A 27243-nucleotide genomic window follows, 5' to 3' on the forward strand; every position below is an offset into this window, starting at 1 on the left:
AGGAAATGCTTCTTATATTGTTAGGCTGGCTTTATTTTAACATCTTTGGTAGTCGTTACTGGTAATCAGAGGACCAGAAAGTCACACAAGCAGTCTTACCTTACGTTGCTCGCGTAACTGGGCCGAGAAGGTCAGATAGATGCCAGCATCTCGCAGTTCAGCCTAGGAGACCGTGTACTGCTTAATGAATTTTTGTCAGTTTTGATATATCGAATCGATATTTATAATTCTGAATCTGTTCCAGAAACAGAGGGTTTAAGCAGTGGTTGTGAAGCGAGCGGTGTGCGAGAGGAGATAGCTCGTGACTACGCAGCCCTACAGTCCAGGTTGAGAAGAGAGTTCTCTGATAGACGGGGAAAGTTGTATGCTGGTAGGTATAGAATATTCTTCAAGACTATATACATTAATGAAACATGAAAAACTACTGATGGTATACCTGCTAGCTTTTATCTATAAGTATGCTTCCAAATCAGTTCAGTTTAAAAGCTATTGTGGCACAGACAGATGGACAAAACACAGAGCGGTGTTTGTACTATACCTACTCTTTTTGCGGCGCGAGTTATTAGATAGAGTAAAAAAAACGCAGTTAAAAAGCACGAGTAATATTCTTTACCTACTTACTTAATTATTCACGCAATTCAGCTTTTCTACAATCCGAAAAAAAAAACTTTTTTTTTAATATAGTATACTAATAATGTTTGTATAGTAAATTATGTATGTGAAGTCTTTAAGGTATTTATCTATGGGCCTTTGATGCCTGATAATAAAGATGATTTGATTTGATACAAATTACAAATAGTACCTACTTACATAATTTTCTTTTTAAGGCGCATGTCTCTCATTTATTTTTAAAAGTTTGTTAAACTGAAACAAAATTCATACCGTTAACTTAATTAGAACATATGTAAAAATCTTGGTCAATTTTTATTTCAGCTACACGTCCAGTGGCGACTGAGGAGCAGTTATCAGCAGACTTCAGGAAGAAACTTGCTGAGTGGCAGCTGAAGAAGGGAGTCAAGCAACCTCTGCCAGTTCCTGCTAGACAGGATCTTAGCGAAGACTTCCTGAGGAGATGGGGTAAGATGTACTTAAAGTATATGAGTATTGAAAGGTCAATGAAGTGGGCATTGTGAGCATGTCCAAAACCCATAGGGGAGTATATAAGGAACTACATGGAGTAGTTTATATGGAGAGTACATAAAGAGAGTGTAACCCCTTATGTGTACTTTCTTTTGTACTCTCCTATATTCTCCTTTATGCATTGCCCCTTTACCTCTCATCATCATCATCATCATCATCATCTCAGCCATAGGACGTCCACTGCTGAACATAGGCCTCCCCCTTTGATCTCCACAGATACCTGTTGGAGGCGACCTGCATCCAGCGTCTTCCTGCGACCTTTATAAGGTAGTCTGTCCACCTCGTTGGTGGACGTCCTACGCTGCGCTTGCTAGTCCGTGGTCTCCTCTCCAGCACTTTTCGGCCCCATCGGCCTATACCTCTATAATCCATTATATATTCTACCTATTCCCTTTCTTACGTACATGAATTTAATGAATGTGAATTTTCAGCCATATTGGGTCGATGTGCCTAAAAACTTTTTAAAGAACCCATTCGAAACATACTTTGGATTTGACTTAAATAGAAACTGTATTTTACAGACGAATGGAAACGCATGAAAGAAACCAATTCAGTACCAGCTTGGGAGGAGGAAGCGAAACCGGATGAAGTTCTTGTTCAAACCTCCACTGGACTGTTTAAATTCCAAGGTATGAATCATCCACCTGATGCAAGAACCTGCAATAAAATCTACTATTGATATATATTAGGGGTGCCCAACTTAATAAAACCCAAGATCAACTGTTTACTGACGAAGCCTTGTGTGATCTACCAACTACATAATCGTAAACGAAACACTGTAGTTAAAATCCTTGCCACGATCAACTGGACTAATAGTCGAGATCGACTATTTGGCCACTCCTAATTTATCCTTAAAATATTTTCAGGAATTTCTCGTTCCTTCACTCGCAAGCTACATGAATGGGAGAAGTCTCGAGGCATCGCCCCTGAAGCCTCAACTTCAGCACTCCTGAGAGCAGCAAGGGCTCGCAACAGCAAGGTTCCTCAGGCACCCCTCACCAGGACCCAGTCTGATGGCAGTGTGGCTCCTTCGGCGGCTGGGTCGGGTAGACTCCATGCTTCGAGTCTTAGTGTCAATGATGCTGATGATTTCGATTCGGAGTATGATAGAGAAGATCATTCTGTGAGTTGATTTGATATTAATGTTATTGTTCATATAAGCCCGAGGTAAAGAAAACTTAGTTGTAGGTGTTCGTCCTTGAAAATATGAAAAATAGTAATATTTATTATGCATTTTGATATTGCGACAAAAACACTTTTTGCTGTGAACCTAAGTATATGTACTAAAAAGATAGTACTTTGCATACAATTATATATTATATCCTACATTAGAGTCATAACATTTTTGGTTATCACTAGGTACTGATGTAAACCTACCTTTCAAATAAAATGTATCCTTATTTTTAATTTACTATCCACAGCTGGGCATCGACGACTGTGACGGACCGCAGACTCGTGGAGCAGTTCTGGTGGAAGTGGAAGACGAGGAGGTTTGCACAGCAGCTCCGCTCATGGCTGTGACCCCACGCCATACTCCACAGAAGCCAGTTTATACTTACGGTCAAGCTGAGGCAAGACTGCTGTGTGAAACTAGTTCTGCAGTGACTGGGACGGCTGTTCTGCAGCCTAATGGGGCTGGTAAGCAGATTATAAAATAACTTGATGACCTACATGTATTATTAAGGAATATATCTAATGGCCCCTATAGTTGTCCTTTCAGATGCACGAAGTGTTAAATCAAAGGAATCATCTGGAGCAAGACCGAAGATCCGAGAACAGGTAACACACACATTGATTACAGACTAAGGAATTTGGATTAAATTCTTCATAAGTAAATAACTTTTCAGAACAAACACACAGAGAAGAGCAGAAAAAAGATCATGAGACAGCCAAGCATTGAAGAAGATGCTATGTTTATAAGAAAAACAATTGAAGAAATAGAAAGGGGAAGTTCTAGTCGTTTTAGAGAAAGGGAAGCTACAGATAACGAAACTCTACACAAAAGTCCAGAAAGAGAATTAACAGTTATACCACACAGAGAAATAGAAAGAGATTACAGTCCAAAAACTAGTAAAGCAAGTGATAAAGAAAGAACCATTGATAGAGAAACCAAAGACAGAGATAGCTTTGATGAATCAAAAGATGATTTCAAAAAGAAGGAAGCAGAGAAAACTAATGGTAAAAAGAAATCGAAGTCTAGAGCAAGGTTAGAAAGAGAGCAGTCCAAACCATCAGAAAGCGATACGGAGCCAGAAGTAGATACAGTTACAGTTGAGATACCAAGGAGACGGAAAAGGCCGAGACGTGCATCAGAAAAGCCACGAACACCGCCAACTTCACTGCATTCAGATTCAGAGGGAGAGGTTTGTAGAAAAACTCTTTAATTTCATACTGATTAATTCTTGCGAGATTTTTTAAAATAATTGGTATATATTTCCAGATATTCGTCCTCAAACTGAAAGCACCAGAACAGAGAGATCACTCACCAGAAGTTATAGTAAAAACCACACGTAAAATCTTCTCACCAGTAGTTCGCAGCGGTGAATCAGTGCCCAGAGCTGTTATACCAGTAGACGTTGAAGACTTAGCTGAAGTCAGACCTTCGGACCACAGCCACAGACACGAAGCTAAGAAGAAAGAGCCAAAGTCTGAAAAAGTAAAGCAAGAAAAGACTGCTCGTTCTAAAAGTTCTGGTGATCTTCAAGAGGTGGAAGAATCGAAGAAGAGGACCAGACCTCCATTGCCATCTTCTCCGTCGTCACAGAGGAAGCCACAGCCACCGAAAGAAACTGCACCGTCAATCAGGATTATGATACAGAGATATAATAAAAAGATTAATGAGGAAGGTAAACACTTAAAATCATTATGTTAATACATAAGAGTGACACCCAGATACTTCTCATTTATGTCTATGTAGTATGGAGGAACAATGAGTAGATTCTCATTCCCATGATTTGAAAAGAAGACTTTGAATAACCAACTAACAAAATTACCAAGTACTAATCTTGATGCAATGGGTATTTACTATTTTGTCAGCGGATTTTACTTATGCTGAGTTTACAAACACGATACAAAACATAATGTATCAACTGGTATTTTAGCATTAGAAAACTTGTTTTCGAAATATGCACAGAAACTGGTTTTGTTAATTCTAACATTTACGAATCATTATAATCACTGCCAATCTAAGATTCTGCTCATTAGTGCGTTGAACAAAACATGCAAACATGTAAATATCTAAATTGAATTTATCAAAAGTTTTCAAATAACGTCAATTTTTATTTAAAATTAGCAGATCCCTCGTACTTCGTATCGTTTAAACCTTCCCTGGACCTCTCCAACCATTTTAAAACTAAAATAAGCTAAATCGGTCCAGCCCTTCTCGAATTTTAGTGAGATTAACGAACAGCAATTCATTTTTACATATAAGATTAAAATATGGCTGTGGTTCCAGGGCATACTTCAGGAGCCAGCAGTGGAGCTTCATCACCTGCCTGGAGATCACCGTCTACTGAACGGCGACGACCTCCTGACATGCCTGTTGGTGTTAACATCAGGTAGGCACCACTTTTTGTTAAAACCATTTATTTTATTTATTTATTTGGCACCCATAATTAAGTACACTCAAACAATATGGGTTACAAGAAATCAATGATGGTCGAGTGTATCATCTCTTTCAAGTAAGCACATCATACACTAAATAATGATCAAAATGTATAAAGGCTATTTAAAATTACAGGATATTTTATGTACAAAGAACAATCAGGCTCCTCGGGCCAAATTAAAACGAAAAAGTAGCCAAAGCACCCAGTCAAGAGAAATCTCATTTTGACAGTCATAAAAGAATTGTTCGTTTAATTGGTTCTATTTTTTTTTTCAGAAATAACCCATTCCTCGAAAGGGAAGTCCAAAAGTCAGCAAGCGCCTGCCAATTATCAAGACGTGATGCTTCTTCAGCAGAGAAGCGCCTCACCCCGGCACCAGCACCTGGACTTGACGGAGTTCTAAAATCGCATAGTGCAAACGCTCTTCACCCAGAGAAATCTATCGTTGAACAAGTAAAAAAGAAAATTGAAGATAGCCAGGAAACTATTATACCAACAGCTAGTACTGATACCATAGTGCCTGATCTAACAAGGAATCTTCCAGAAACATCTTCAAATGCGGAGTCAATGCCTGCATTGAGGAATGTGTCTGATGTAACTGTGCCTACATTCAGCAGTTTCATGTCAGGGCAACCAGGGTTGTTCGGGAGGTCGATATCTACCGTGGAGACTCCAACTCATTATGAGGATTATGAGGCAAGTGCTGCAACGTTGTCGGAGAGGGCTGCAAAACTGAGGGCCGCGAGAGAGAGGTTCCTGTCGTCGACGGTGCCAATGAGGAGGGAGGGAACCAGCTCTGCTAGCGATTTGAGACCTGGAGACAGGTGCGTTATTCTAATCTCTCAAATAACTGTCTAATCTATCTAAAATCTAAAGTATATAACTTGTTAAAAAGTTAAAAGTACGTAAACAACGATGTCTGATTATAAACGACATATTTTGCTGTTTTTGGAAAGGAATATATTTCCAAGGAGAAAGCCTTAGTCCGCACTTTCGGCAGTTTTTTTGTTATCTCGTATTTGTCATTTTTTAATACTACTAGCTTCCGACCGCGGTTTCACCCGCGTCCTGAGATAACTGCTTCAAGTAGCCAAATGGTGACAAAAAGTATCCTATGTTCTCCTCCCAGGACTAAGCTAGGTAGCCTTCTAATTCTCAGCTTAAATAGTTCAGGCATTCTTGAGTAAAAGTAGTTCCTATAACAAGACTCTCTTATATGTAAACACTAGCTTCTGCCAGCGGTTTCACCCGCATCTCGTAGGAACCACGGCACGAACCCGGATAAAAAGTAGCCTATAGCCTTCCTCGATAAATGGGCTATCTAACACTGAAAGAATTTTTCAAATCGGTCCAGTGGTTCTTGAGATTAGCGCGTTCAAACAAACAAACAAACAAACTCTTCAGCTTCACAATATTAGTATAGATATTGAAAATTACTTTGTTATTTTCCAGGTCAAGTAGAATAAGTTGCGAGAGCGACGTAGCTGAAGGATCTCAAGGGTCTAGCTCGCAGGAGGCTGGAGCACTCGGCAGGAGTGCGTCCACCGGCATGGTCAATGTGGATAGGGAGGCGTGGCAAAGGGTGGCTGAAGGTAAGGGAATCTGGCTTCTAAGCACTTGAATTCATTGGTTGGATCCTGTAATGGAGGTTTTATGTCACACAGGTTAGACACACTTGTTTGTGTAAACAGACGTTTGGGCCCCACGCTATTTATGCAAGAACTCTCTACAGCTCTACTAAAGAAGGGTTTTTCCAGACGTTCAATTTGATTCCGAAGCGCTGAGTCATATATCGGGTGTGTCGTTCATAATCACATTAAATGAAATGCGTTAATATACTGGTTAATATATGTCGATTAACACCAAGAAAAAAGAAAAATACGTGAAAATAAAAAAATGCATTTTTCAAACAAAGTAAATAGAATAAAAATGTGCGAAAATTAGAACACCATATAGAAGTCAGTCATTACAAACAGCTGAAATTCTCCCTTGAAAACTGACAGCTGTCAACTGATCAAAACATTCGATACTCCTAACTTTATCTCTGCTTTACACATGATGTTGTAATTTATGAAAACGAAAAATGAGTCCTGTGGCTAAACCACTGAATGGATTATGTTATTTTTTTTTTACAATTCGCTATAGAATATCATGAAGTACATGTGATAGAATTTAATGTGATTATGAACGACACACCCGATATAAAAACAATAAGAACGTGCATAATTACACACAAATACTCGTACATTATTGTATTAATAAGACCAAATTCAAAATATAGTAGATTTTACCAATGTAAATAAATAACATTCAATGGACAGCATAAAATAATGAAATTAATCAAAACTTAAAAAAAAAAGAAACTAAAAAATACATTACATGCTATTGACAATAATAATTTAGTTTTAAAATCCAGCCTGAGCACGTTAATATTGTATCCTGGATAGGACATAATTGCTATAATAATTTAAAATGCCATCTTTTCCCTCCAGGGTCACGTCGAGAAAGTAGATCCAAGTCCCGGTTCAGCCTAGCCAGACTGACAGCCAAGCTGCGCAGACGCGACGAGGGCGGCGCGGTCTCCCGCCTCTGCCGTCAGAGTCTACTGGTGCAGCTCATTAACAAACACTGAATTATTGTAATTATATTGTACGCATTGTATTGTGGCGTTTTATTTTTGTACCTAACCAGATTTCCACCAGCGTCCCGAGATAACTGCTTCCCGTAGCCGGATGGTGACAAAAACTATCCTATATCCTTCTACCGAATCTAAGTTATTTTCCCGTCTAATTTTCAACTTAAATGGTTCAGCCATTCTCGACTTATAAAATGTGTAACTAAGACGACTTTCTTTTATATTTTTATAAAGATAAAGATTTTATTTGTCAGAATAGGTACAGTACCTACTTACATTAAGGTGTTACAAAGTAATAGTCTCTTGTATTCTACCATTACTGGTGTACAAATATTAAACTTATAAACTATGTACTCTCTTATGTACTAATCTATGTACTCTCTTATGAACTAATCTATGTACTCTCTTATGAACTCTCTAATGTACTCCTCTTATTTACTCCGCTTATATAGTCCTCTTATGAATAATATAATATTATTAGCAAATTATAAATAAAAAGTAAATAATGTAATATCATAAACCTGAACAGTTTTTTCGTTTGTTCGAACATGCTAATCCCAGGAACTACTAGACCTATTTGCATTTTTTTTTTATTAATGTATCGAGGAAGGATAGGCTGCTTTTTTACCACATACTCAGTAGCAGAGTAGTTCCATTAGTTCACATTAAAAATGTCCACAAGAATGGGAATAAATCATCCCGAGCCTTTTCCGAACTATGTTGGGGTCGGCTTCCAGTCTAACCGGATTCAGCTGGGTACCAGTGCGACTGCCTATCTGACCTCCTCAACCCAGTTACCCGGGCAACCCAATACCCATTGGTTAGACTGGTGTCAGACTTACTGGCTTCTGACTACCCGTAACGACTGTCAAGGATGTTCAATGACAGCCGGGATCTACAGTTGGGAATAAAAATGGGTAAAAAATAAAACAAAACGATTACTTTATTTTCAAATTTAATATCGTTTCGTACAATACCGTGTTAACAGTCCGACGTCCGCATTCAATAGTTCGGTAACAATAATTACCATATCAAAAGGTGGATGCTCGAACTAATAGCATTTATTATAAAAAACACTACATTTCAGTTATTTATTAGTAATAATAAGACTCAAAAGAACACTTACAAACAATATTAAAGGGTAATTTGGTTGAGGTAGATTCAGTTATATTTTTTTAATAACTAACTTTTTTTGTTGTGGGTACATGATTAGGCAACTTTCGCGAGTTTTATTTTCAATTTATTTTTAGACTGGTCACATTTTTTATTATTGCAAGGCAATTTTTTATGTCCCAAGTTTTATATTTACTGCTGCCAAATTAAGGTCAGGATTCTATAATTATTTTTATTGTTAATTTTAAAACCAAATTCAAACAAAAAAAAAATACAATAAACATTATCATGTCCCCACAATATATTTTGAATAATTCCTTATTTTATAGATTTTTAACGAACATTGGGATAATTTAATACGCGTACGAAAGAATTTAGGATTTCTACAATAAAACTAGGATCTAAATAAAAAAAATCCAATGACATATCTCAAATTAAAGAAAAATGTTCTAATTAAAAAATTATAAAACATTAAAGTATCCCAATTATTCGTAGTTTACAAAATATTTGACTTAAAAGCACGGTTCGTGGCTATGTTCATTACGTCTGCACTTACATCGAAATTGAGCCACCACAATGGTCTTAAAATTTTTAAACTTTTGTATAATATTAATATACAACAACATCTTAATTATCGCTTGTAGAAATGCTATTGGTGCTTTGCAACGAATTTTTGAAAAAAATAACTTGGCTGATGCACTACCATACGTCTGATTTTAAAAGAAAAATACGTCTGCCTTGTTATATAAAAAAAAAATATGTTGTACAGAAGAGAAAAATATATATATAATTTTACTGTTTCGGTTTTTTTTATTATGTTTACCTTTTAACTTAAAAAATTATTATTTCTTCAAAAATACTATGAAGCTCTATTCTTTCTTATGTTGTGCCAAAGAAGACATAGAACTTAAGTATCAATTTTAATTATTATTTCATTAAAAAGACACTTTAAGAAGTCACCAGGGTTTCTCGCCGCCTTAAGAAGCGAGAAATTGGTGAACTTTGTCAAGGCAGAAGTAAACACAAAAAAGAACTCCTTTTTTGTAAGTTGGTTAAAAACACACTGTATTTAGTCTAGGCCAATTAGAAGTCGGCTTAAGAAAACTCTTAGACAATTTTAATCTTATTCAAGAAGAGATTTCAAAGAAAATTACTACAGAGGTTGGTCCCCTGATATTTAGTACTAAAATTGTAGAAAATAGTCAATTTTTAGAGTGACAAAAAAGTTAGGAAATAATTTTATTTTTATTTGTTTTATCGTCGCAAAGATAACCAATAACACACCTCCTGTCAAAAAGGGAACAAAATAAAATTAAAAATCAAAAAAACTTAAATCAACTCGTGTTAGATCGCGAACTAAGTTAAAAAAGTTATATTTTTATTTATATTCTGGACGCGTTTCACTAAGTACATGCTACTAAATAAACGTCTAACTAAACTGAGTCTTAGCTATGTTATTTTGTGGTCTATTTTGCAATCAAAAGATATTTTATGTTTTTTTGGGCGTGTCACCAATTTTTTACATTGCTCATTGCCGTAGGTAACCTCTGTTTTTTGAATAACAATGGTATGACAATATGATTTGATCGCAAAATGATGGAACAATTCGGACAGTAATAAAATCTAAAACCAAATTATACAGAGTGAATTGAAAAAATATTCGAAATCTCTTAACTTTTTCTAGCACATAAAAATAACATCAAAATATTTTTTGTTTCTTTTAGGCATTGGTAAGTGTGAAAATTGCTAGCAGGCTAACTGCAAGGATCAATAATTATTAAATTTAAAATATGTTAAAGTGCGAAAAAAATATTTTCGAAATGCGAAGAAAACTTGCGAAAAGATTTTGGATATTTTTCCAAATAACCATGTAATAACAACAAATATGTATAAACTATGCTATTGCTTTATAGTTTCCGGTGAATCACGATATTATTTGCGTATCTGCTATCATTTGTTTCCAAATTAAATGGTTTTCTGTGAACAATTCCTGTATGCAAGATGACTTTCAAACTATTTAGCGAAACCATAATGACGAAAAAAGTATTGTAACTACAGAAAAATCATATAGAGGAAATCTGTTATCTTATTTTGTTACAATAACATGGCTAATTAGTGACATATTGTTGCTTATAAATGAGTTCTATTCATTAATATTTTGTAACAAATTGGTCAGCTATATTTAATGTTGGTAGAAGTCACTTAGTATAAAATGTAACATTACATTTGTGTATAGTTTAAATAAAATAATGATAACTATATTACAATAAAATAAAAAAAACAAGAAAAACTGTGTTTACAACATATAATCTGTTTGGTAAGTGGAACTATTGCAGTCAATATGGAATGTGCGTTAGTAGAAATAATGTATCTATTGTAAAAATATAGTGGAATGGTATACCCGCTTTGAAACTATTAAAAAAAACATGTGAAAATTTAACAATGGAAGGTGAACAGTGAATAAATGAAGTGAAAACTAATTTCAGATAGGGGATGGCTTGTAGTTTGTCCTCTTATTCCTAATCGCCAAGACTTTTTGACAAAATGAAAAACTTTACGAAGGTAAACTGGGCAACTAATGTTACTACAATAAAAATCACATTTTGCAAAAGATTTCAAGAATGGTTACTTTTAAAACCATCCCCAATTTTAAGTTTACAATTAATATATTGCGAAATGAGATTCAAAATTATCATCAGAGGCACAATATCAGGCTTTTAATTATTTTTCTTTTTTTTCATTTTCACTCCAAGGACGGACAAGCCAATGTAAAAAACGATTAAAAAAACTGTATAGAAACAACAATAAAATCAATATCAGCATATGGGAACAACTATTGTAGTTAACCTTAACTCTATTTTACTTATTTGGTTGGTGTATTTATCAGTTAAAATATATAGAAAATGTTTTTCTTGGAATGTATTGCCTACAGTCACTTGTTTTGTTTTATATAGATAAGTACATTACAGGGTGATAAAAATCTTGGATATATTACAATTTCTAAAGATTTTTTAGGTGGACCATATATTTTTTCCAATAAGTTATACCAACCAAATGAGTGTACTTTATAAATGCATGCACTACTGTTTTATAAATAAGTTACAAAAAAACATTGTACATCATTCAGGTATCTGTTATTGCGTCAACGATTCAATTGTTTTGGTTTCACAATTTATACAATCATAGAAAAATAATAATAAATCCAACAGTTTGCAGTAATACAGATAAAGTGGTTAAATTATTTCTTAACACAACCACGAGTGAACTTGAAACTTTAATAAATTGAATTAGAATAGTAATAAAATAATAAATTACAATAAAATTGTTAACTACACGGTAATCCTATGGGTAGAAATTAATAATTACCAACTATTTTAAATCTACAGTACTTTTTGAACATTGAAAGATAAATCTATTTCTTTTTGTTAAGTTGTATAAAATCAAATGCATTATAATTATTTTATTTTCATTTAAAAGTAGCAAATACTATCTGTCATAATTTTATTTATAATTATTAAAAATGCAACTCTTCAAAAATTTTTAAACATCATATTTTTTTTACTTGAGAAACAGTATTTTGTTCCTATTCACAGATTATCTCCAATTATAAGAAAAATATGTTTTGGTGTTATAGTTTTATAAAGTCATTAATTTTATTTTATTTTAATCTATAGAAAACATTGAAATCGTGATTTTTATTAAAATAGTCACCGAAGCATTTGTATTTCGAATGTAATTTCCAAAGTTTTTATACAACTTACATTTAAAAACTTAAATAAGTGATTCAATAAATCGTGTATTTATATATTTTTGGCTGTAAATGGTCCGTTCGGACTTTGTTTTACCATTAAACAGAAATTCATCAACGGTGATTCAAAAAAGACAACAGCGAAATTCTTACACGCATGTAGCAATACTGGGGACAAATAAAATAATAACAATACTTGTGTTAATGAAGAAAACCAGCGCACTACGTCGAGACCTAGACCATACGTTCAAATGTTGAATCAAAATAATGCATAGTTTAGCTTAAATAAACTAAGGAAAAAAACAGCGCTCATTTTGCATCTATTTAGAATCGAAGCTGAGACCCTGTGACAAAACCTAGCGTCAAAGATAAAATTCTAAATTTTTAAAGATCTAAAAACTACATCTAAGTCTAGCTAACTTAGTGTAATTGAATTTTTTTCAGGTACATAGTCGGCGTTTTTTCCTTTTCAATTTAATTTTAAACTGAGTTTTATATTTTATATTATTTACAATGGCGACCGCGTGCCTTAATAAGTCAAAAAATAAATACAATTAGATTTATAAAATGTCACATTAATATTCGAGAGAAAAATTTACACTGAGAGAACCAAGATATTATTATTTTGAAAATTTTAATTTTTGACTTTTTCCGCGGTCGCTTTACCTTACCGTATAATTAATTGTACCTAGGTGCTTTTAACTCAAAATATAAATAGGTACATTATATAATATTATATACTCGATATAGGCGTCTGATTTTAGTGCGATAAAACATAATAAAATCAGTCATGATTTTTTGTACATAAATAAAAACAAAAAAAAACTGATAAAAGGGTTTTGACGTAAAGTCTAAGAACTCTTAGAGTTGGTCGATATTATTCACGAAATACTGTGGTAAAAATATGTATATGTGTAAGTAACCGCATAAACTGAATTTGCAATTGAAATAAAGAAAAACCATCGAAAATTCAAAATGAATGTTATCCAAAAAAACACCATATATACGTTAAAACAGGTATATACATCGAATTATTTAAAATAGTTGTGCAAAAACATAATATCGACCAAGTACGAGTCACTAACACTACTTAAAAAAATTGGGGGAGAAAAAAAGGAAAAAAAAAAACATTACAAATTATCAGTGAAATACTTACTGTCCTAACAATAAATAAATAAAAAAAAACACCACTTAATCTAACCAGTAAGAGCCGTGAAACCACTTCGTTGGGTTACAGTAGAAAACTTAATCGTGATCAACATTTAAAATTTTCCAATAACATCTAAAATAATCTTAAACGAATAAAATGAGGTAGATATAAATTGTGATATGGAATAATGATCAGCAAACATTATTTTTTGTAATGTAGGCTGAGTTGAAACATGCTTAGCTTATGTCACTATAGATTTGGCCATGTCAGTCTTGTGTTTTTTTAATTAAAATCAATAATTTTTATATTGATTTAGTAAAGCACATACATACGTATATGATGTCCTAGCCGATTATCGGCCACGGCGGCTGTTAGCCAACTGCGCAGAACATATTATAGTGCTTTTGCTTGGACACAGGTGCACTCACTATTCCTTCACTCTCATAGCCCAATGGGACGGCAATCAGACACCACCGGAGAGACTTCAGGCGCAGGACCGAAATACTGACATGCCACTAATTTATCGAAGCAAGATGCACTTTTTATTCTACGGATCTCTGCTTATTTTTTTACGTAAATTATTCAGAAATCAGTTGAAATGTTCCTTAGCATTGCCGATTAACGGAGCATTAATTCAGTGCTACATAACTACTGGGTATATCCTACTAATATTATAAACGCGAAAGTTTGTATGTATGGATGTATGGATGTTTGTTACTCTTTCACGCAAAAACTACTGAATGGATTTTAATGAAACTTTACAATAATATAGCTTATACATCAGAATAACACATAGGCTACAATTTGTAAACATATTGTTCGAAATACTAAACCTGCGCAGACGAAGTCGCGGGCACCAGCTAGTAAGAATATATAAATATTATTTACTGGAGGCAATTAAAACTATTGTGTAAGGAATGTGACAAATGGGTGGGTTTGGGTAGGTAATTTACTAATAACAATTTATAGGTCTGGGACCGCTAAGAAGACAACGCCTTTAAGACTACATACTGTTTCTTTCAATGAAAGTATTTATACTGACATAAATAAACAAGAATGATGTTTGAAGGAATTTAGGGGTAAATGAATTTCGGTCTGCAAAAACACTGTGTTTTTTCAATATTTTTATATGGTTTTCGGCTCAGCTAAAATGGCCAGATCATTTTGATTTAGTATGACGTAAGCTAAGCATATCCCAACTTCATAAAAAAGAGGAAAAATGTGCATAACGTTTTAGTAACTTTTTTATAACGATAACGCGTGATTTTATAAACTATTTTCATTCTATAATAGTCATAGTTCGTTGTAATAAATTATTACTTTTATCATAATATATATTTTATATTTTACAATTACTTTTTATTCTATCTACTTGATTTCTTAGGTTTTAAGTATCTAGAATTTGTGGATTAAAAGTTGTAAAACTGCTTTAAACAAAGTATATAACAGTAGGAAATATAATAAAAAAACCTGTGCGTTATAATATTATCTATTGTGTTGTGTAAAATATATATGTTTAAATAAAACTGGAATGTAAATTGTGAAGATAACTAGCATCTGAGGCTTTGTCTATGAACTGTGTGAAAATAAATCGGGAGAAAAAAATAAATATAGTTATTCATCATCATTTTAACATCGATAAAATACTTCTTTTTTATGTTATTTATGTACACGCGAATTCAATGAGTGTTTGGAATTATTTTGGTCTATATTTTGTACGATTATGTTGCACTAACGGTGAATCTATTTGTATGACTTATGATCAGTGTGTACTTCGAGAGGCACTGTTTATACACTAAGAGGTGACGACGCAGCACACTCACGTCGCGAGTGACGCGTCATTCCTACATTATTGTCGGGCGCATATAATCTCAGGCCGTAACCGAACAACGCTATATACAAGTGCGGCTTGCCATAAAACCGGCAATAAAAACGTTATATATACACAATAACAATCGTAGGGTGTCGTTCACGACGGCGTTCCGACAGATCGGCGAGAATAACTCCACGTGGCATTGAACAACAGTTACGTCCGACCTGAATCCATTTTTAACACTTAAATTATTTACCCGTACTATTGTTTACCAAAAAATATCAGCCTTACAATAATTAAAAATAAATTCTAACGTTAGGAACGAAACACGTAAGCTATCCTCGCGCGAACCCGTATCGACCGGACTGTGTAAAGCCTCATTATTATCTATTAAAAACTTCAAGTATTACCCTTCTTATTATAGTCGTATATCCATTTTACTGTGTCTAACGAGCAACTAGTAAAAAAAAAACGATTTTGTCTGTACACAATCTCAATCCTTGACTTAAAAATAGCAACACCATTCGAATTGACGCGAGAAATCGGTATCGGTGAATCGATACCTGATTTCAGGGGCCGCCTACCCCTATTGTAGTTCTAGGTGACCGGGTGGGGGGTGTTTCAACCGTTAGGCTGTAGCGTGGGGAGAATTTTGCTGTTGTCTAGTTGGAAGTCGGTGCTGCGGGTGAGTTCTGAGTTCATGTTATCATCAGGGAGTTTGTTGAAGGAGTTGTTCGAGCTGATGTCCCGGGAGGACCTGCAGAGGTCGTACTCTGGTCTCCGGGAGGTGTCGAGGAGGTTGAAGGTGGTGGAAGCAGAAGTGTCGGGGTCTAGAACTGTCTCGAGGGTTGAGTCGGGGTCTTCGTATCGAGCGACGTCGAAGGCAGCCTCGTAGCGACGGCCTTTTCTCATGCGCCCGTTTGGTGTTTTTGATTGCTGTTGAGTAAAAAAGAGTTTATTATTTTTCTGAACATCTACATACTTTTTAAGTCCGCAGTGAAAAATATAATTCTTATAACATTTATTGGAAAAATCACTTAAATAAGAAACACCACTCACGTTAGGGTTCTCTGTGATGTGCACATGGCCATTCAGGAGTGGTTCCCCCGCGTCCTTCGAGCCGCCGCCATTGGCCAGCCTGTTGCCAATATTCTACAAAAAAATAAAAATATGTTAGATTATATATAAATAGCATTTAATTCCATATTGGAAAATGATCCCCATTAAACTATGGGCCCATATACATAAAAAATCATAAGTGTGCCGAGCAACTCCTGCTCTTTTAAAATCCCTGAGCCAAGCAGTCATGCTAGGTTTTCGTAATGGCTTTTGAAACATGAAGATTTAAATGACCGGTAGGTGATGATAGTGGTATTTATGTCATAAGATGGATCTATTGTTATGGGTGCGAGTATGATAAACTGCGGTACATACCTTCATCTCCGCTCCTTCTTCTTCATTACCTTCGGGAGAAGAAAGGTTCCTTCGACGTGACCTGAAAATATATATTTTTTGTAACGCAATGTTCAAGTAGCAAGTAGGTAATATTTATGAGATAAGGCAGCAGCCTGAGATAATGAAGTAGTTAAACAGCTTACACACTCTTGCGCAGCCTAGAATCATAGAGTACAGATCATAATATAGTTTGATGAATTCGTGAATAACATGGCAATGCTGCCATTTCCCCACCACTCAAAGGTAGTCTGGTAGACAACCCATAAGGCTTTCAATCCGCTGTTGTACAATGCGCAAGAGTTTATAAATAAATAATGATATTTTAAAATCTGCCAAAGTCAGGTACATCTTTATATTTTCAAAGAAATTAGTTTAAAATATGTCAAACCTGACAGGAGATTGCGACCTCTTCCGTCTGCGCCAAATGCAAATGGCGGCGACCGCCAGTAGACACAGCAACACCACGCCACATCCGATACCTATACCTGGATAATAATAAGTCACAGGTGATAAATAACTTAGATGTATAGGTGATAAATAACTATACCTAAATGTCGTTTTTGGGAAGTCGGTTAAAAATAATTGTCTACAAAGAACAGTGCAACTCAGACTTGACTACTTTTGTTATTTTACCGGCCTTCGAGAAGAAGTTCCCAATTCTGACACTTATATTTTAAGTATGTATTCTGGCATAACCAAGACGGAAAATATGTTTTTTTCTTCCCAATATGGTCCCAGAATATGAATGGACGGTAGCATGCTATAATGGCAATGATTTACGATAATGTGGCGTCATGCAGCATAAACTATATTACAATTTTGTTTATACCAAAATTCTATGTTCCCTACAGAATACCATAAATTCTTTTATGATAAATTTCTATAACCTATCCATCGGGTACATAAGGTTGTACTTACTGAGGTAGAATGAGGAGTGATCAGGCGGTCGTGGTGGTACTGTCACCACCTGGCTGCGGAGACTGGGGCCTGGAGCCGCCACCACCACGTATGTGGACTGCTCTGGTTCTAGCCCAGTTATCTGGAAGTAGAGACACTTTCAATTAAGACATAAGGTATGTTGGGGAAATATAAAATATAATACATTATTAAAAAATATACAGGTATATTTTAATGACAGACAAGTAAAATTTAATCAAATTCATTCAGGAAATTATGGTGTAAAGCACTGCACCTTTTAATAGAAACCTGAATAAAATAACCATATGCAAGAGTTTTTTCAGATAAATTTCAACTTTATCTCTAAGACATAAAGGTTCAGAATCCCCAGCACATTCAATCTAATATTTCGTAGAAAATATAACAAAATATAATCATATATATCTCAACTGTAAGTCTAAGACGCAAAAGCCCAAATTCCTTTACACATAAAATACTCACATGAACAATATTAGTAGTAACATTGATGGTGGGCCACTTGTCCAGCGACTGGGTCAGGTTCTGGGAGTACATGACCTGCCGCGGACCCTCGCCGCGCCACGTCACTGTCAGCCCGGAGCGAGTGAACCAGTACTGCAGCTCTTTGGTCTCTGGAAGGTAAAGGGTGGTGGTGAAAATGCTGTAGAGGTCATATGGGATAGGACGCCTTAAATTTTTAATGGGAATGATACCCCTTCTCCCAAATCATACACCTTTGGGCAAGTTTTGCAGGCAGGCCGTTTATCGATTTTTTTCAAATAAAGTTTGATAATCGTAACAGTAATCCAGAATCAGCGAGGTTGGGACTATCAGATAGAGGACCCTAACTCTGGTTTATTACCAAGGGATATTCGGGTTGCCCAGTTAATTGGGTTGAAGAGACTGGAAGCCGACCCCAACATAGTTAGGAAATGGCTAGGCAGATTATATAACTCTTGTACTTACCAGGCACTGTAACGTTCAATATCTGGCTGCGGCCAAGAGGTTCGTACCCCGTCACCATTACATACATCTCCTTAGTCAGGTCCAGGCCGGTTAACTGCAATTAAATTAATTATATATAGGTATGCGGGGGTTTTACTACAAACTGTACCAAAATATCCTTTGAAAAAATCTAATCAGAAGCTTCAGAAATGAGCAGAAAGCGGTAAAAAGTACTATGTATTTAGTTATTTATGGCATTTGTATGACCGACTGAAAAGTCCGTTAGGTTTGAATGAAGCCCAAAAGGCAAAAAATCTTTATCCTGTGTCGGGGTTGCCTGGCCAATCCGTACTTTTCTTCTAACTTTATTATCCCAAAGACATTCTTATTCTATTGATATCACAGAATGCAATACAATCCAATCTGAAGTCTACCACCCCAAAAATAAATCTTAATTTCCTTACCAGCACAGTATTCCCCATGGTGTCAACAGAAGACCACTGGTTGAGGGGCACATTGCGCTCATTGCTGTAGTGGATCGTGTACTTGCCGGGTACACTGTTCCAGGATACTCGGAGAGTGGTGGCGTTCACCAGCTTAGCTGATAAGTCCTTGAAACGCTGGGGACCTGGGAAGATGTAATGGTAGAAGTTTAATTTGAAATCCTTGCTTGTTCTTTATTACACTCGGCTCTGACATCTTACCGTGACAGCATAAAAAAAGAAATGATTGTACCACTCTGTAAAAAGTGGGATATTAACTGCGAACTGACTTCACATGATGCTGATGTCCTCCTAGCCGATTATTGGCTACGGCGGCTGTTCCCGTGTAAGGAGATCAGCCAACTGCGCAGGACATATTATAGTGCACAAGCATTTGCGCAGACACAGGTGCACTCACTATTCCTTCACTCTCATAGCCCGATGGGACGGCAAGCCGACACGACCGGAGAGAGATCAGGCTTCAAATTCAGAGGAGATCAGGGAGGCTTCATATACATACCATCAGAGGGAGTAGTAATAGTGATTGGCGCGGAGAAGTCGCCGGCGGCGTCGCGCGCTCGCACTCGCGCCTGCACGCGCACCTCGTACATAGTGCTGGGGGACAGCTTGTCTATGCGGACTGACTTCAGCTGGCTGCAGAGGAGAAAGGGAGTTAGAATGTCGGAAGATAAAGATAAAAGTCATTCGTTAAAAGTAGGCTGAAAATCACCACTTTTTGAAGGTAAAATTTACAAAAGACAGCCCCCAAAACGCCCGCCCTTACCCACTTCCTATGTTGTTTTGCTGGAAAGAAGAAGTGGTGGAACAAACTCCCCAGCAACACAATTCTGTCTGTGTGGTTTGAAGAACCGTATACCGTCAGTTCTCCAAAAGATTCTCTCCATATCGCTCACCTAGCAGTATAATGACACATCTACTTTTTTCTTATTTTACAGAAATGAGGGTCAAAGACTTTGCAAACGTTTGAAACGAGGTTATGACTTCATTTTATATTTATCTTGATTTTATGGTTTTAACAACTAACGCCGTGCCCTTTTTACCACTTTATAAATTATACACTTTTAAACACTTAAGGCCGTAAAAACCCAATTTCGCTTTTTTTGTAAATGTGCCATTATACTGCTAGGTGAGCGATATGTGTCGACAAATCATACACTCAATGAGTTTTTATTGAAGAACAAATCTATAGGTGTCCCACTAAAACAAACGCACAGGACACTAAATTATTTTCATGACAAGTCCAATGAACTCACGTCTCCACACAGTCCTCGTTGCCGTCGATTCTCCTGGTGCAGACCATGTAAGAGAAGATATCGGGAGACAGGTCCGCTTCCTCGCAGCGCCAGCGCACAGTGAACCCTTCTGGTCGTATGTCTGTTACTTCCACATCTTCGGGAATTGCTTTCACCTCGCTGAAGGTCATAAAAAACTAATGTCAAGTTTGGATGTAAAGCTTTATGATATGTGGGGTAAAATATTGGTTATAGAATGACGTACAAATCACATTGTGCTCTTTGATCATCTATTCAGTGACTTTACCTACTTCATAATTCTTCTAAAATAGTTTGTTCAGGCCTTGAATTTCACACAAAGATAACGAAGAAAAGATATTTTTTTTATTTCTTTTAGAAAATAAATCTTACAGACTTCAAAAAACCCCTTTTTTACAAGCTCCCGTGTACCCAATTCTGGCAAACTTAAACTGATGGATAGCTACAATGTTCCTGAGTGCCAACTGTCATAGACATTTTATCTATCTAAAGTACATAATTGCAGATCTGTCTATCGGCAACAGAACCTCACCCGGCGTCAGGGGCTCTCACAGCCACGCTGGTGGATGTCCACGGCACCAGGGTCAAGTTTTGATGCAGCCAGGGTAGGTACTTTGTGCCGAGCACCCTCACTTGTAGGGGTTCTTGTGTTGATCCTGGGAAATAAATTCATTGCCATCATATAAGGATTTAGTATTAAAAATAAAGGATCCATTCTATAACTTTTATCATTAAGCTGCATTGGCTTTTCGGGTGATCGCTAGAATTATTTTGATATTTTCTATCACAATATCCATCTACTTCTTATCCTATCTACCGGCAGTTATATTGGGCAGTTCGCTACCAAGTTGCGCCTTAATTATTCCACCTTATTTTTCATATACGACTTACCTTTGATAGTATAGTTGGTGACCTTCCCATCGAGGGTCACATTAAGCTCATCGGTGCTGTTCTCGACCTTATACTGCAGGATCCACTGCAGCACGCCAGGAGTCTGGTCTGCGAACTGCTTCCACGAGACCAGGATGTCATCATTTTGGCGGGCTAGTTTGATGGGCACTGTGGAGAGAGATCAGATTAGATTTTAGGAAGAATGGAAGGTTAATTGACATTAAATTTCGAACTCTGCCTATGTGTCGCACTTACACGCAAAGACTACAGAAAAGATTCTAATGAGTTCACACATATTTTTGAGCATGAGAAATTGCATTATATAACTTAAAGGGACCGCAGGGAACAGCTTGTGTTCAAATGAGGTCAAATGAAGTTCTGAAAACTGCAATTTTAACAGGTTTATGGCTTAGTTTTGGAATTTGATCAGACTCTCAGCTCAGACTGGAGCATCATACATTGACAATGTATGTTTTTATAAATATATGTTTATAATATACATATGTATATGTTTTGTCCACCAGGACTCTAAATATCAAAGTCTCCTTAAGGATATTTTGCAGTGCACCAGTTTTTGCATTGAGTTGTTTTTGCTTACCTCCCTGTCCTTGGCACGTGACACTCTCGGACATGTCACTCGCCACATTCCTGTTTGTCGTCGGTGATTTGATGTATGCTCGGACCTGATTAAGAAAGAGAAAAACTATAATTCCAACATTGTTCAGCCCAAGGTTATTTTGAGAATTTAGGAAGTTGTTCAGAGTGAGATGAATAGAAATGGGGATTATGGTACTGACCTGGAACCCATATGGTGTCAATGGCTCTGCGACGGTTATGATGTCTTCGATGCCAATCACAGGTTGGCCGGGCAGAGATATTCCACCTGCGGAAAATAAAAATGACTATATTAGAACTTGACGATCAGTTAGTTACTATGTCTGTTACCCAGTCCCAAGGGGGTACGTCGTTTTGGGTAACATTTTACCAAATGACATCAAAACTTGTGTAGTGAATTAAGACTTATGTTTACGCCGGTGGGGGAGCGGAGCATTGCCTAGAGTGTACAGTGACATACCAGGAGTAGTGATGTACCAGGAGTAGTGACATACCAGGAGTACTGACATGCCAGGAGTAGGGACATAACAGGAGTAGTGACATACCAGGAGTAGTGACATACCAGGAGTACTGACATGCCAGGAGTAGGGACATAACAGGAGTAGTGACATACCAGGAGTAGTGACATACCAGGAGTACTGACATGCCAGGAGTAGGGACATAACAGGAGTAGTAACATACCAGGAGTAGTGACATACCAGGAGTAGTGATCTGCACGGTGTACGCCATGACGTCAGCGCGCACGCGCGGCCAGCGCACGAGCACGGCGCGCGCGCCCGCCGCGCCGCACGTCACGCCGGTCGGGGCGGCGGCGCCGGCGCCCGTCACGTTCAGCGTCGCCCAGGCTGAGGCTGTGGAGTGGGGCGTCTGCGCGAAGCATTGGTATACTCCTGGGAAACAAGAACGATTCAAAATAATGGATTGATCTTTGCGAAACAGTAGATCTGGCCGTGTTGACAAACCAAAAAAAGTTTGTGACGCAATTTACCTGCATCTTCAGAGGTCACGCTTCTGATGAGAAGTTCCAATCGTTTGCCATCAACTGATGGTAACACCACGATCTAAAAAAAAACATACGACTTATTTAACTGAACTAAAAAAATATTTTCATTCGCATCTAACAAAGAGTAGGTACATTAGCAACAATATGACGCTAAAATCTTCGAAAATCAAAACCACAAGACGAGGTCATAATGGCAACTGGTAGCTATTAGGTAACAACTTTCTATGTGTATTTAAAACAAAGTGACAAAGATTCTGAGTCACACCGTTTACCTCCATTACTTGTAAGATGCCCTAGCCAATAGCCCTAAAAAATCTTCAGTAACCAACCACTCACCCGTCCAGCCAGCGTGAGAGGCTTCCCATCCTTGTACCAGGTGACGGTAGGAGCTGGTTTCCCGGCAGCCGTGCAGTTGAACCGCACGGTGCTCGCTCGGAAGGTCTGCTTGGAGGTGGGGTGCACCGTGATGCGGGCTGGCTCTGTTAGAGATACCGCGAACGTCTGTGGAGAAAAAAACTGGGTTAGTGGATTTTGAAAATATTTTTTTTTTATTGACGATTTAATTTTGAATATCTTCGGTGGTTTTTGAAAGTTGAGTCCGTCGTTTAGATATACTATAGGACAGTTTAGACATAACTATCGAATTGCCTAAGCTGGATTACCTATTGTGAGTTATATGTATATAGCGCTTAGGTGCTATATGTATCATATAATGTATCATATTTTTATTTTCTTCTCAAAAAGGAAGAGATCCTCAATACGGATGTTAGCATTTTTTTCAAATGGCTTCAATATATCTCTTCCAAGTACAACATGGAAAATTTTACGCAATATCAGCCATGTAAGAACAATTTATTTTCATAGTACATCCCTACTCAATTCCTCAGAAAAACAAACGCGATACCATATCATATTGCTCACAAAAACGGGAGCAAACAAATCCATTGTATTAAAAGAACAATTTCCTTATCAACAACAGAATCAAACATCGGAATATGATATACAATAATCAAATACGCCTAAGGTTAACATTCAGTTAAATAAAGCAATATATATGTACCTATTCAATTCTTAACACAAAATGCCTTCAAGCCATACAGATATTTCGAGAAAACATCATATTATATACTCTATGTAAACCTGAAAGCAATTACGAGCTCGTACATAGATAAGCTTATTTAATTTGAATTAAATATTACATGATAAGACTGCCTGTTTGCCTAATTTAGGGTGAGTACACATTTGCGTGTGGATGTGATGCACGAGTGACAAGGTACGTGAGAGATTCTTAAAATGACAGCAAAAAGGTTAGCATACTCGTACGTTGTCGTAATAAAACTATCCTAATATTTCATAAAATCGACTGGGCAAGTTAACGGGCACCAGAAAATTCTTATGGCGAGGTTTCACTCGCTTGCTAACTGAGACGAACAAAAATGTTAGCAGTCAGGAAATTGAGAAAATTTGGAATATATCAGTGAAACCTTTATGTAAGAACACAAGATAGTGCGAACTCTACACATTTGTTTGCAAGAAATTGTGCGCGAACAACTTTTGATGGAATTTCGCTATTAGGACCAGAGGTGTGTAACACAAACCATCTTCAATTCATCAACACCTTCTCGTATCAACTTGTGGCATTATTTCGTCTAAGAATACAATTGTTTAGAAAAAACCTTAATTTCCAAAAATCCTTTTAATTACAGTTAAAGAAAATTGTCATAACTTTGAACATCCTTCATACCTCACCAATGTGTACACGACCTTTCACGAGCTCGTGTAAGCTTCAGGCGAACAGTTCAACAGTATAATGTTAAACAATAGGTAGGCTTCCTCTTTATCTTCACTAATGTTATAAGAAAGTATTTTTGTCTGTCTATTATACTTTTACGATTAATCGTACAATCGATCTATTTAGGTAAAAATTGGTATAAAAATAGCTAAAATTCTGGAAAAAAAATCTCTAGTACCTATTCAAAATGAGTTTAATTATTCCACAAGAAAGAGACACAAAGTAGTTTATACTAAATGCAGAATCATCAAAAATGAATTATATGTACATATTTACATGACCTAAAAATATTTAATACCTAAAAATTTTATTCAAATGATAGAAGATAGAAGACGAAATAAGCACCTTACACTTCTACTTTTAGCCCAGTGCCAAATTAGAAGTCCCATTTTCGACTGTGTTTAAATTTAATAATTTTTGGTACGTATTGACTTTTCCGACATTTGTCTACAGATCTAAAATATATTTTAATTTAATATTTAACAGGGACAAGGATATTCGCAATGGCGGTGACAAACCCTAGTTCCACCATCTTCTCTCAACTTGTCAGGTATCCACTCACCTTTACGAGGTCACTGTTTCCCCCAACAGTGCAGGTATACTCCCCTCCTGCTCAGGACCTACGTCCCGGAGAGTCAGGACCTCGTCTGTGGCTTCCAGCTCACTGATCCTTTCCCCTCACCTATATTGTGCCTCACTGGTCACTCATCTCTGGTCACTGGTCACTGCTCACTGGTCCTCCCTCACCTATATTAGCTGTTGGAGGAGCACTCACCTTTACCAGGTCGCTGTTCCCCTCAACAGTGCAGGTGTAGACTCCCTCCTGCTCAGGACCTACGTCACGGAGAGTCAGGACTTCGTCCGTGGCTTCCAGCTCACTGGTCCTCTCGCCTGGTTGGGAGAACTCCCAGATTAGCTGAAAGAGGAAGATTTTGTTAATTAAGTTCTCATAGGAGTATAGAGGTTTATGGTATTTGCCAGCGAGCTATTGCTGACATAAATAAACATACAAAATAATAATTATATCAGATGCCTGTATAATACCAACAAAAATAAACGAATTAAAATGTAAATTTCAATCACGCAGATACAGGTCAAAGTTTGGACTTAGGTAAAGATATAGGGCTCGCAAACTTGATAAATTATTTGATATTGTTTTGAAGGATATAAAAATTTAATAAATAGATTTACTTCGAGCTAGGGCCGTCATTTAAAACTTTAAGAAAAGTATTTTTTTTTTAATCTGAAAACAATTCCAGCAATAACTTTAGCATTCACAACATAGCCAGAGACTAGTCTTTAGTAAATTTTACTTAAGCAATTACCTTAGGCCTAGGCCATCCTGTGACAGGACAGGGCAACACAACGGTACTGCCCCTCGGAACTGCAATATCCTTCTCATGGTGGACCGGCAGCATAGCCGGGTCGGTATCCGGGTTACCCGGGTACTCCTCAACTTGCACCTTCCCTTCATGGCTGTATCTTGTTCTGTTTGCGTGGGAGTTTGTTGCTTTGCATCTAATGAGAAGTGTACGTAATATATATTATAATTATGTTTTATTAAGTAGATTTTTTTAATGTAAATTCTAAATATTTAAAATAAATAAATAAGTGGGAAGAAAAAATCAAGATAGTATACTAGCTGTTTACCGGGGTTTCACTCACTTCCTGGGGGAACTTCCCGTACCCAAACACAATATAGACCATATTACTCGGGGTTAGTGTAATTTCCGAGCCTTTAGGACACAAACAAACAAATATTTCCTATTTATTATATTAGCAAAGAAATATTTTTTTTTTTAAAGTTATTGTAAGCTGCATTGTTTTATTGAATGAAATATGACTTGGCAAGAACGCATCGCGTAGTACTGTGCTACGGCGTAGCTCGTAGCAATGCATCACAGATACTCCGTAGCGAATTATATTGACGTAAACTGTATTTGAGAAACTGCAATTTTGTATGAATCACGACACACAACTTATGAGCTGTTTAATGCCAAAATTGACGAGTTGGACAAACCAAAAAAGCTTAACAAATCAGTTAGCTTATTTGGCTATCGTCTTGATGTATTTACCTGTATAGACCAGCATCTTCTCCTGTCACGTCCGTGATGAGTAGCTGATTTTTCAGCACTGTGTATCTGAAACAATAAATAAAACAATGTTTAACCATTTCAACCAAATTGTTAGATCCTTTTTTATCAACCTGAACTTGCTAAAGTTGCGCTATAGCACAAAAGGTGAACAAGCCATACAATGCCATTCTCTTGGGCCTAGTGTTCCACCATACCTATTATTCTGAGGCAGAGGTTCTCCATCCTTCTGCCAGGAGATGGCGGCGGCTGGGCCCGAGCTGATGCTGCAGTTCAGCACGAAGGGCTGGCCGCACCATGCCGTCGCGTTTTCGGGGTGCACCGAGAACTGCTTATCGAGGTCTGGAAAGAAAAAAATATGGTGATGAGCATTGAAGGTAGTTAGTAGATATTAAAAGAAGGTATTTTTATGACCACTGTAATCTGGGTTAATAGGACGAGATTCTGACTAAGTAACAGCCAAGTTCAGTAATCATAAGGATAAGCAACGTCGGTCCATAAAATACTGGTCCTTGGCTGCATCCAGTCTACAGACTGGAAGCCGACCCCAACTTAG

The 27243-nt window shown here is 36.8% G+C and overlaps 2 protein-coding genes across 5 annotated transcripts in view; one reads left to right on the top strand and one right to left on the bottom strand.

Moving 5' to 3' along the window:
* LOC124634468 (PHD finger protein rhinoceros) overlaps positions 1-7406 on the top strand; it is a 32808-nt gene extending 25402 nt beyond the window's left edge. For 2 of the 4 annotated variants that reach the window (XM_047170065.1, XM_047170067.1), the window contains 12 exons: positions 245-370; positions 934-1077; positions 1662-1769; positions 2007-2263; positions 2562-2778; positions 2849-2919; positions 2988-3503; positions 3581-3986; positions 4595-4697; positions 5021-5569; positions 6198-6337; positions 7238-7406. In XM_047170065.1, the coding sequence (XP_047026021.1) occupies positions 245-370; positions 934-1077; positions 1662-1769; positions 2007-2263; positions 2562-2778; positions 2849-2919; positions 2988-3503; positions 3581-3986; positions 4595-4697; positions 5021-5569; positions 6198-6337; positions 7238-7377 (2777 nt within the window). In that variant the 3' untranslated portion in view covers positions 7378-7406. The remainder of the gene's footprint in view (positions 1-244; positions 371-933; positions 1078-1661; positions 1770-2006; positions 2264-2561; positions 2779-2848; positions 2920-2987; positions 3504-3580; positions 3987-4594; positions 4698-5020; positions 5570-6197; positions 6338-7237) is intronic. The other 2 variants (XM_047170066.1, XM_047170068.1) reach the window with 1 other exon arrangement.
* A 912-nt stretch (positions 7407-8318) lies between these two features.
* LOC124634237 (immunoglobulin superfamily DCC subclass member 4-like) overlaps positions 8319-27243 on the bottom strand; it is a 188498-nt gene continuing 169573 nt past the window's right edge. The window contains exons 4-24 of the mRNA XM_047169696.1: positions 26885-27029; positions 26670-26735; positions 25920-26112; positions 25370-25510; positions 23139-23303; positions 22788-22860; positions 22498-22689; positions 21982-22067; positions 21783-21867; positions 21185-21352; positions 20826-20949; positions 20276-20434; positions 19522-19655; positions 18984-19147; positions 18541-18634; positions 18058-18206; positions 17578-17698; positions 17048-17144; positions 16639-16699; positions 16264-16356; positions 8319-16140 (exon numbers count right to left, since the gene is read on the bottom strand). Coding sequence (XP_047025652.1) covers positions 15826-16140; positions 16264-16356; positions 16639-16699; positions 17048-17144; positions 17578-17698; positions 18058-18206; positions 18541-18634; positions 18984-19147; positions 19522-19655; positions 20276-20434; positions 20826-20949; positions 21185-21352; positions 21783-21867; positions 21982-22067; positions 22498-22689; positions 22788-22860; positions 23139-23303; positions 25370-25510; positions 25920-26112; positions 26670-26735; positions 26885-27029 — 2825 coding nt within the window. The 3' untranslated portion in view covers positions 8319-15825. The remainder of the gene's footprint in view (positions 16141-16263; positions 16357-16638; positions 16700-17047; positions 17145-17577; positions 17699-18057; positions 18207-18540; positions 18635-18983; positions 19148-19521; positions 19656-20275; positions 20435-20825; positions 20950-21184; positions 21353-21782; positions 21868-21981; positions 22068-22497; positions 22690-22787; positions 22861-23138; positions 23304-25369; positions 25511-25919; positions 26113-26669; positions 26736-26884; positions 27030-27243) is intronic.

The sequence above is a fragment of the Helicoverpa zea genome, chromosome 11 (assembly GCF_022581195.2).
Source record: "Helicoverpa zea isolate HzStark_Cry1AcR chromosome 11, ilHelZeax1.1, whole genome shotgun sequence".
Classification (NCBI taxonomy): Eukaryota; Metazoa; Arthropoda; class Insecta; order Lepidoptera; family Noctuidae; genus Helicoverpa; species Helicoverpa zea.